The sequence below is a fragment of the Pseudochaenichthys georgianus genome, unplaced genomic scaffold (assembly GCF_902827115.2).
Source record: "Pseudochaenichthys georgianus unplaced genomic scaffold, fPseGeo1.2 scaffold_403_arrow_ctg1, whole genome shotgun sequence".
In the NCBI taxonomy this organism is placed as follows: domain Eukaryota; kingdom Metazoa; phylum Chordata; class Actinopteri; order Perciformes; family Channichthyidae; genus Pseudochaenichthys; species Pseudochaenichthys georgianus.
Window position 1 is genome coordinate 1 of NW_027262968.1, and position 11,406 is coordinate 11,406.

The following is an 11,406-nucleotide window of genomic DNA, read 5'->3' on the forward strand; positions in this document are numbered from 1 at the left end:
ATAAAAATCTGTTTACAGTTCTGTTTCATATGGGTGTTGAGATGTATCCATAGATCTCTTCATGTTGCTCTCAAAGTGCACCAGATTGATGCTTTTACATCAATATTTAAAAAAAATCTTCCCGGGGGAACATGCCCCCGGACCCCCCTATAGGAGGTTAGGTCCCCCCCCCCAGTTAAATCATGTTCACATGGATAGGATACTAAATACATTTGCACACATCTTGTGTCCATATCTTTCTGTTTTGGTTGTCATGCCACACCATGCACGTGCATGCATACGTGAGTCATGGTGAGATATCTGGATTAAGAGGTTGCTTTTTTTTTGCACAGAATGAAAGAAAGGCCAAATGAATGGGCTGTGATTTTAGTTTTTTTAAGCAGAGGTTGAGTTCAATCATTTGTACGACCCTCTGAGGATGTTGTAAAAATTGAAAGGAAAAAGGTTCCCCCCCCCTGCTGTAAATAATAATAAAAACCCTTGATTTTTAACTTAACATCTCTGTCTCCTATTGATCTGAGTATATAAAGAATAGCCAGTTAATTGAAGCATTATAGCACAGGCCTTTGTCAGATGGTATATTACGCTGTTTTTTTTCTGCTTCCAATAGTTCTCTTTTTTTTCACCATACCTGTGTTTGCATCACTGTAACCAATGAGCACCTGCGTGTGTGTGAGAATGGCCCTGACACCATTTCAGCCCAGATTTAAACTCCTGGCAGGACAATAAGCTCCAGCTCAATTCTCGCTCTGAATTTTAAAAAAAGTGAGTGGGGGACTGCAATATAAGAGGGAAAGAAAGAGAAACTTTAAACTGTTCAGTTGTTATGATGTAAAGACTGATATTGTTCTATAATCGTCTGGAACTGTTAAGTCATGATGTGAAACGGTTAACAAAGAAAAAGGGAAACTCAAGCTGCTGCTACACTTTATTTTATTTATCTCAAATTAAGCACTTTTAAGATGCACATATTTTCAAAAGCTATTTCATTTATTTTCTCTATTTTATTTTTAAATGCAGCCAGAGAGGAACATTACACATATCCACAGTATTTACTGTATGTCTGTGTAGTTCAATGTTAACTGACAATAAATAGTTGTTTTTGAATTGTACTTTCGTTATTTGATTGGCAGTCAGTTGTTGATTACATGCAGACGTTGATAAAGCTGCAGCTACTTCAATATATATCACACTAATTCATAAAGCAACTGAGACATTTTGATGTTCCGGATCTTTGCATGGGGAGATTGTCTCTAACTGGACCTCGTTGAATTTGAGTTGAATACCCCTGGTTTAGTGCCTACGTGTTGTGTACTTTTGTTTTACGTTGCGGACTGCCTCACGAGCCACTACTATTGAGTAGGGAGGCGGGTCGTAACATGTGACCACACAGGGGGTGACCAGTGATCATGGCTCTATTGCACTTTGATAGGGTCAGGGGTCAGGTATTGTTACAGGGTGGTTTAGGCTAGGTTGCAGCTCCACCCTGTGGACGTATTGTGCCTGTGTTATATATATATCTGCCTCACGTGAATATACCTCAGTTGTATGATTGCCTGCTTAATGTGAATACACGGCGTTGAGACACAGCCTGAGTTGCCTTATTCATTAATGCACATACATCTACAAACATGGTGTCAGAAGTGGGATTTGAACCCACGCCTCCATTCGGAGGCATACATCTACAAACAGGTATCTCATGAATAAGCGTATTCATTGTAACGGCATGAAAGCCCTCTCTTCAGTCTGAGTAGTTGTACTCGGCTGTGGAGACATTGCTCTCTGTATGCTGTGCGCAGGGTTGGGAGGGTTACTTTGTAAATGTAATCAGTTACTGATTACTGATTACATGGCTCTGAAAGTAATCCGAATACAGTTACAGTTAAGTGCCTTAAAAAAGTAACGTAATCAGATTACTTTTAAATTACTTTTGGATTACTTTCTTTTTCCTGGGTATTTTTTGGTGAACAGGAGACACAAAAAGCAAAAGGAAACTGAACGTGTTTTTACTGTTTTAATGGCGTATCAAGAGCACACTGAAACATCACATCTGAAACGATGCAACAACATAATACACGTTTTGGGGATGCAGCTTGGGATGTGAGGAGAGGGACACGGCTTAGAACGGGCGTGTCGCCTTCTGTCCTGCCAGTGTTGGCAGGACATGAATTAAAATGTCGAATTCGGACTTCATTTTAAGGACATTTCGGCCAGGGGTGTAGAGCTATATTTGTTTAAGCACCGGATTGGCAAAACAGGAGAGAGTGCACCAGTCTGCCTTGATCTATGTAATTAATGTCCGTGACTCTCACAGTATCTGCTGCCCACAGCTGTTTTATAGAAGGAACACCTCCTTCACTTCATGACATCTCTGCAGCGCCAGGAGGCAGCGGGAGGGTTAACTCCGCCTCTGAGAAGACGAGCGTGCTGCGCAGTGCCTTTCACGCACCGCCTTCACTGTGTGTTACCTTCAGAAATAATCATTAGTAAGGCTAAAGAGCGACCGCAGGCTGATGTGTTTTAACCACACACACGCGATTTAAACGCAGACTTTTGTTCCTCCATGTTTCGTTGTTATTGTTTCACTGAGCGAGCGGACCCGCGATTTTTTTTCAAACGCTTTTTTGGTCCATCTGCGGCGGCTCTGATGATTCGATTCGGCTGTTCCCTACTAGTAATGAATATTACATGTTGAGGAAATCTTTCCACCAATAATTCCAATAAGTAATCCAAAATGTATTCACTTCAGGTTTACGAAAGTAACTGTAATCAGATTACTCGTTTTTCAAATGTAACGCGAGCTGAATACAGTTACTTGAATTTTGTATTCTGATTACGTAACGCCGTTACATGTATTCCGTTACAACCCAACCCTGGCTGTGCGCCTCTTTTGAAAAACATGTTTAAAGACTCAGGACAACTCTTTGACTAGTTTATTTCAAGAACTTCCACCACAACATGTAGAAAGCTTTTCATTTTATATTGGTTCAACACGAGTCTCACAACATCAACAGAAGCCAAACAAGTCATCACAACAAGTCAATGAGAAGATAATGAGTTAGAGATGTCACTAAAAGTGGCTTGATGGAAAGTTCTGATTCTGTCTGGATCACCTTTTCAAAGCATATCATTTGTAGGAAGAACCAATAAAAGTTAAACTAACAAAAAAGCTTCAGAAAAGTTTATTTGCACTATCGGAAAACATGATATTAAAATAACCAGTGCACCAAAAATAAACACATGTTTGTTATAATCAGTGTTGGGACTAACTAGTACTCTAACGCATTACTTTTAAATTCAGTAACTCAGTTACCGTTACTACATGGTGCGTTACTGCGTTACTTTTTTTATATAGTCAACAGCCAGGCGAACAGAGATGAGAACTGTACTTAAGTACTTGAGTAAATGTACTTAGATACTTCCTGTGTCACATGCGGAGACGGGCTGTGGGCGTGTTTGTGTTGTTTACTAACAAGACTATCATGGCGGCGGCGGAGCTCAAGTCTAGTTTCTCCACCTGGAGATATTCTCACTATTTCACTTTTGTCGAGCACAAAGAAAAGAACGTTTTAGTTAAATGTAAGTTGTGTCCTGGCGGGTCAAAGAGCCTATCTACTGCCCAAACCAGTCATTCACATCTCTTAAAACATCTGCAGAAACAACATGCTGGGACGAAGCTAGTAGCTAAGACCACAGAGACTCAGCCGACGCCACTCCACCTCCACCTCAGCAACAGCGGCTGGATTTTAACCAAGGGACTGCTAGCCAGGGGAAAGTCCATAAAGCCATTGCACGGTATGTTGTAGAACACATGCAGGCTATTGCTACAGTGGAGTCACCGCTTTCAGGGAGCTAGTTAGCATGATAGCATGTCCGGGCGGCACACGGCATATGGGACGGAAAACTTTTTCCAACTACCTGGAGAAAGAATATACAAAAATGTAAAGCCAGCTAATATCGATGCTATCCAGATTGCATATAATGCATGTCAAGTTGATCAACAGATTGTATTATTCTCCAATGCAATAACAGAACTGAAATGAAGGCTATAAGGGCATTAATATAATGGGAGCCCTTTTTTAAGTAACTAAAACGTTACTTTTCACAGTAACGCATTACTTTTTGGTGAAAGTAATCAGTAAAGTAACTGAGTTACTTTTGAAATGAAGTAACTAGTAATGGTAACTAGTTACTGGTTTCAGTAACTAGCACAACACTGGTTCTAATGAGACAGCAGGAGGTGCAGCTGCAGAGGTTACATGCAATTCATTTCCCCTTTAAGAGATAAGAAATATGGAGTTAATGATCCTCTCTATCTCTACGTGCTCTGAACCACTGTCACACACACCTTCAGTGGTAATATCTTCACTTCCCCCTCAGTGTTAAAGTACGGAAACACCCTCTCAGTGAAAGTGTGTGTGAAGGTGTGTATGTGTGTGTTAGTGTCAGGATCAGAGAACGACAACTTTCCTCTGTTCCAGTCCAGATGCACTCTGACCCTCTGGAGCTTCTTCTTCAGGCTGAGAGGAGTGTCTGGATGTAATGAAGGCTCTGCAGAGTATTTACCGTCAAAGAGACTTATTCCCCATAATCCAGAGCCTATGCTTCCCTTCCTCCGGACAGACTCTGCTAACACGCCCAGATACCAGAATGCACTGCCTGTGACCTGGACATCCCAGCTGTGAGTCCCGGAGTTAAAGCCCTCAGAGCTCAGGACAGTCCATTCATAATCAAACCTCTCTGGGTTATCAGGAAGCTTCTCTCCTTCCTCCTCCTCTCCTCTCACACTGGTCAGACCTTCAGACAGGATGAGTCTTTGATCAGCAGTGTTTGGGTCCAGGATGAGAGGAGAGTAGGTCACCATGTCCTTCATCTTGCTCCAGATGTTGAAGCTGAGGTTGCCCAGGTGTTTGGCCTGGTCTATCAGAGCTCCTGAGGGCAGCTGTGTATCCTCCAGCAGGGGGCGCTGCAGCCTCTCCACTGCAGCCTTGTAGTTGTGCAGGAAGGAGACGTCTTCAGCTCTCAGCTCCTCCTCTGTGGCTCTGACTGTGTGTGCTATCTCTCTGCTCACAGCCTCCATCTTCTCCTCCATCATCACCCTCCTCTTCTGCTCCTCTTCCTCCCTCAGTGCAGCCACCCTGGCCTCCTCTTCCTCTTCTAGAAAATGGTGAAGCTTCTTAAACTGCTCCTTAATCTGCGTCTCTGTGCGTTGAGCCTGGACCTTCAGGTGTCCTGCTGTTTGATCAAACTTCACTTTAACTTCTTCAGAGAGCTCCCGTTTCTCCTGAAAGCGCTGCAGAGCTTTCTGGAGCTCCTTCTTGAGATCCTGAGCAGCTTCATCCGTGGGTCTGAAGCTGTGGTTGGTGTGTGTTCTTGAATCTCTGCAGACGAGACACACTGGCTGCTGATGGTCCAGACAGAAGAGTCTGAGTTTCTCAGAGTGCAGACTGCAGAGAGCCTCTGGAGGACTTTGATCTCTCTCCAGTAAGAAGGTCTCACACAGGTTCTTCAATGCCAGGTTGCAGGGGGGAGGATCCATCAATGACCTTGTCTTACAGACTGGACACTCCTTTACTTCTTTCCCCGTCCACCAGGTCTGCAGACAGGCTTTACAGAAGCTGTGGCTACAGGACAGACAAACAGGATCTCTAAAGACTTCCCGACAGATCGGACAGCAGAGATCTTCCTCTAACCTGGAAGCCATGTTGTCTCTGAGTGAAGCTGAAACACAGCAGACAGGAAGTACAGTCCGTCTGATCGTCTTATTCTCAGTCCGTCTGTCTCTCTGCAGTGAGGGAGAAAAAGAAAGTGTTTCCTGGTTAGTCTCTCTGTTCACCACAAACACCAGCAACTCCTCATCAGCCCTCCGTAAACTGGTTTAACCTCATTTCATCTCTGCAGTACGGGACATGTTAACCCTGAAGTAGCTCAGAGTATCATTCAGTTGTACAGTCTTAATGAAGCTTCTAAAGCAGTGTTCTCAAACTTTTTCATACCAAGGACCACTTAATAAAAAACTCGCGGACCACCTAACTCCACAAAAATCCCAAAACACATCGTTTTTCCAGAACATATTACAAATCGCCTGAAAATTGTACAAACAGGTGGCAACATGTGTGACGAAGGTGTTGCGCTGGGCTATATCATGCAATCGAAATGAAACTTCTGCTTGCTCCATTGCGGAGTTATTCCTGCGAGAGAAACCGAAAACTTAAATGTATTTATTTATTTCAAATGTGAATTTTTACCAATATACTCACACACCACTAGGGGGCCCTCACGGACCACCAGTGGTCCGCGGACCACACTTTGAGAAGCACTGTTCTAAAGTGTAGCAGGACTTCCAGCTCCAGAGGAATTCCCCCTAGTGGTCCGTGAGTATATTGGTAACATTTCACACTTATACTGTAACGGAGTATTCCTACACTCTGGTACTTCTACTTTTACTCAAGTACAAGATCTGAGTACTTCTACTTTTACTCAAGTACAAGATCTGAGTACCACCTCAGTATTTGATGCATTGTTATAAATATTATATAAAGTTAAATGTTTACCTTGTTTTGGTTGAATGTAGCTGTGTCTTTTTCGGTGTGCACACGTGCCTTCATTTCAAATGTACTACACGTGCACAATTACTCTCATTATTTTAAAAGAAGGTTTCACATTTAACTTTAAATAAATAATGCTCACAATTCAGACCAGTAGACCCGAAGGAAACAGAGGAACGTTTCCTTGACTTTCAAAATAAAACGCTGCTCGTATTTCCTGTTTCCTCTCCTCGTGTTTTTAGTTTAGTTTTAAATGTCTTTGTCCCCGGATGAAGCGTTGAACACATGGGTTTTACACTCACCTGAGAGTCCGAGGCTGCTGCTGCTGCTGGTTCTCCGGGGTCTTGCTGTCCTCCTCCACTCCGCCTTCAGTGCTCCTGCTCGGCTGTGTGTGGGAAGTATATATACTTGTGCTCCTCCTCCTTCAAATCTCCTCCTTCAAATCTCGTGGAAACGGTGTGTTCACGTGATCAAATCTCGTTCTGTGTGCTGAATTCAGGAACACTGGTATTTATTTTCTTGTTGTTTAATTATTTATAAATTCTTCTTCAAACTCTTATTTCATCTTGATTCTGAAGAAGTTGTTTGATATGGTGATGCCATTAAAGCTCCTTGGTCAGTGTATGTTTTGGTATTTGGATTTTCTTTTCACAAATGGATATTCAAAAGCAAAAAACGAGTGGATATTTGGCGTTTTTCTTTATCATGGTCAAAAAGGGATTTACTCAAGTTAAAAAACGGGATGATTTTAATTTTCTACTTCTCAAAACAAAAAATAAAATCACTAGAAAACAGAAACAAAAAAATCATATTCTGCTACCGGAAGTTACCTTACAAATTAAGAGCGCAGATGAGGGCGGTCCATTTGTTTTCACAACGAAAATGGACGACACATTTTGAGCCCAGAAAATGAATGTTATTAAGGGCTGTGAATATAATAGACCTATGTCTGAAATGGACAACATTGTTAGGAGATTTCAACTATACAGCGATTCTGCACTGCGGTCAACTCAGCCGTCTCTCGCCAGCAGGAGATCATAGGATTCAGATATGAAGCCCTTCCCAAAGGGGTTTTTCATTAAAACTTTCTCCAATATCGACAGGGGAGGGGACAGCATGAGTCGATCCTGGTTCGCTCCAACAAAGCTCCCGAGTTGCAGATATTTTAAAAAATGTTTACGAGGGATATCGTATTTACTGACAAGTTCCTCAAATGGTAAAAAATTCCCATTATAACTTCCAAACATAACAATACGGTCCCCGTTCCTCACCATTTTATTAGTATTTGTTAGTTTCTAGTGGTTAAATTCCACCACAGTAGAAATAGTATAGAAGTACAAAACCCATTCGTCTGAACGGAAAATGCTGGAACCATATAGGCGTGTATAAATCACATAACATTGAAAAACAACACATTTTAAGGCCCTGACACACCAAGCAGTCACCAGAGGACTAGCCGACGCTGAAGTCGGCTGTTGCCTGGCCGTGTTCTCCTGCGTTTTGGCCATGTGTCGCACGGGAACACACCGCACCGACTTCAGTGCATGAGTGGCAATAACTCTCCTTACCAGCAGGCGGCGGTAGTGTGTATTCGTCATTCAAAAGAGGCAACAACCGGAAGACAGAGAAGAAGAAGAGTATCTTTTCTCCGTAATATCATACAGAGCTGGCCTCTCCTGGATCAAGGTGATGAGCAGGTCTTCGTTTGCATCATTCCAGATCGCCATGATGAGATGAAAATGAATAGCAGTCTGTGTGTGCCTTCTTAAATCGTTTGTTTACGTCCCTCACTTCCGCTTCGCTTCTCATGCACTGATTTGCTAGCTGAACAGCCAATCAGAGTGATTATTTGGTCCGACTGCCAGACCCGATGCATGGCCGATTCAACATGTTGAATCGGCCATGCATCGGGTCTGGCAGTCCAAATAAGGCGTGTCACGGTCGACGGTGCGGGACACACCAACCTGACTACGGCGCCGCGAATGCCCGACAGCCTCTGACGGCCTCTGACTCCCAAAATCGGGTTGGTGTGTCAGGGCCTTTACACTGCTGAGAGTAAACCAGTTTTATGTTGATTAAACCTGTTGGATAAGCTATTTTGTAACCATTGTTGTCCACGTATAGAGAGGAAATGTTGTCAACAACTCATCAGTGCAGACAAAGGGGTAAAGACACTCATGGGCTTTGAGAACATGGCACCTTTAAAGAAGCGTGTGATGTCTCTTTTATATGTATATTGTTATTTGCATATGTAGATCAAATCAGGGCTGTGATTGGTTTCAAGTGAAACCTGATTTAGATGAAATTGAATGTACTCAGGTACTCTACCTAAGTACAATTCTTAGGTACTTGTACTTCACTTGAGTATTTCCAGTTTATGCTACTCTGTACACATGTAGTAAAAATGCCTGTTTTGAAGCCTTAAAATGGTGCAGGAAAAGGACTTTACAGTTAAGAGAAGAGAACAAAGGAAAGAAAACTGTTATAATGGGTAACATTAATGACTGACATAATATGAGGTCCTTGGTACTCAGACTCTAGCCAAAATAGGGTCAAAGAGTATATGAGAGTGAGAGTGCGTTAATTAATATATTTGGCAGTTTGGAGTAAGTCTGTAGATTAGTTTGTGTGTGTTTCATGTACAGGCCTCACACGATAATTAATTTGGTTGGATACATTTTCCCGGAAATGATTGCGATAAACAATAATATTGTCGGCACCGTTGTTTGACCATTTTAGACCACTGACATAATGATAATAAGGTCCCGCTGCTGACAAGATAGCAGTCATTTAGTGCGCATATGTGTAATTAAACCCATGATATCAAAATCTCACTCCAGCCAGGTACCCAAAGTTGGCAACCCTGCTAAATGGTCTAATGGTCATTAGGCACATTCACACTGCGGTACTTTTCCCACAAAGGTTCATGCGAACTTAGTTCATGCGAACTCTTTAGTTCGCATGAACTAAGTACAGATCGCGTTCACACCAGAAAAAGTCCCCGGGGGTGGATTAGGCAAATGAAGCCGCTGACGTCACTTCTTCTTCTTCTGCTTTGGGTTTACTGGCAGGCCGCAAACCACTTCACGGCGAGTACAGTGGTGGCGGTATGCACCTTAAAGTTGCAATCCGCCAAAAACCGAGAGAAGAAGAACCAAGATAAGAACAACAACACACACTTCCGACCGCAGACCTCAAACATGATGGAGTTGACTGATGTTGTGGTTTTTGTGCTCGTGTTATACAGCGTTGTAACTGAGTTATTTAAGCCACAAAAGCAGATCTACACCACCTCAATTGAAATAGCAACGCTGCTTCGGAAGCGAAGACGGTTAAGAAGCGATAGCAAAAGGATTGGACGACGGAATGCACGCTCTCTGGCCTTGTTTGACCGTAGGGCGGCTGAGGATGATGAGCGTTATCACGCCATAAGAACAGCAATGGTAAGTTATCAGTAAATCATAATACTATCTAATGTAGGATTTGTGGAGTTATGTGGGTCATTCCAGCATTGTAGGACATTTCATGTCCCCCATATAAAAAATCTTGGTGACCAACTTGCAAGTCAAATATAACATTTGAAATAGGGATTTTATTTACTTTTTTTGGTATTATTCTATTGATATATGTCTCTTGTAATGGTAAAATCAATTTGTTAAATCATAAACATATTTTAAATAACAGTAATTTTGCACAGAAGGTGTGTCCCTCAACATGCGTTTACAATCTTTTCAGTCTTAAAAGAGTGTGGCACTCTGACCCACTCCACCCTGTTACTGATATTTTCAGAATAAAGCATATTAATTTCAAAGTGATCTTTCTTGCATTAGATATCCAAGTTTGTCCTTGCCTTGAAAGTAGCATTACATGCTACATCTAGCAATACTTCCTGAGGTTAAAGCTCAAATTAGCATTGATTTTCAACCCTGTTGCTTTCAACCCTGTTACTATAATTAGAGTAACCGGGGTAATTCTTCATTGGAAAATATACATTTGATGCCTAGCTGGGCAAATCACTTTTTTTGATGGTTTATTATCTGTTTTTCCTAAATACATAACCATTTTTTATCAAATTTTAAAGGTTCATTTTTCAAAAATGTTGGTGTCTAAATTGTCCTCCAATTCTGGAATGACCCATGTTGAGCTAATTTGTGCCTTTGTATGTGTTCCAGATATGCGAATACTACGGTGCGCGCCGTATCCCACGCTCTCTCTGGGTGAACAATAGAACCTCGGGCCAGCGCCAGCCATTGGCGAGGCTGGGGGACAGCCTCCCCAAGACACGCGCACAGCCCTTATGAGGCATCTCAACAGTGTTGACATTTTTTAATTGACAATAAAACTGATATTTCTACAGTGCTTTTGGTTCTCTTTTATTTACCAGTCAAGACAGACACAATTACAATAGTGCAGACACACCAGTTATACGGGTACTTTACAACTATGTACATTTATTTATATAGTGTCCTCAGGCTGATTTAGCAAAAGGATATTAACCCTTGTATTTTCATTATTTATCTCAATGATATGATAAATTATTTGTGTGTATGCGTAAGACTAAGAGAAATAAGCAAGATACAGGATCTGTTTAATCGCTATGTAGGTTCTCTTTTATTTAGCACAGTCAAGACATAATAACGGCATCACGCTGTCCCAGGTGTGTCGTATAAGTTAAAGTTTTAGTACCAAAACAATATAGTAACAGTGGCAATATATATATATATAATAACAATACAAAATAAACTGTCCCAGGTGTAGGGATAGGCTCCGCAGCAGACACACACTAGTGCAAAAGTTAAGTGTCAGTATCAAAACAGTGGCAATTACATTACATGTCATTTGTTAGACGTTTTTATCC

The 11,406-nt window shown here is 41.9% G+C and overlaps 1 protein-coding gene and 1 long non-coding RNA gene across 2 annotated transcripts; one reads left to right on the forward strand and one right to left on the reverse strand.

Annotated features, from left to right (window-relative positions):
- Positions 1–3,774: 3,774 nt before the first annotated feature.
- On the reverse strand, positions 3,775–6,931 carry LOC117442265 (E3 ubiquitin-protein ligase TRIM39-like). Its single transcript, XM_034078262.2, has 2 exons — positions 6,851–6,931; positions 3,775–5,785 (listed from the first exon to the last, which is right to left on the reverse strand). The coding sequence occupies exon 2, from the start codon at positions 5,702–5,704 to the stop codon at positions 4,319–4,321; it is 1,386 nt and encodes a 461-aa protein (XP_033934153.1). The 5' UTR covers positions 5,705–5,785; positions 6,851–6,931; the 3' UTR covers positions 3,775–4,318.
- Positions 6,932–9,546: 2,615 nt separating this feature from the next.
- Positions 9,547–10,902, forward strand: LOC139433399 (uncharacterized). The gene is made up of 2 exons (XR_011642881.1): positions 9,547–9,991; positions 10,721–10,902. It is a non-coding gene; the product is annotated as an uncharacterized lncRNA (long non-coding RNA).
- Positions 10,903–11,406: the final 504 nt, after the last annotated feature.

What these genes read in the sequence shown, in the direction of transcription:
- LOC117442265 (XM_034078262.2), bottom strand. Translation starts at nt 5,704, where the DNA reads ATGGCTTCCAGGTTAGAGGAAGATCTCTGCTGTCCGATCTGTCGGGAA.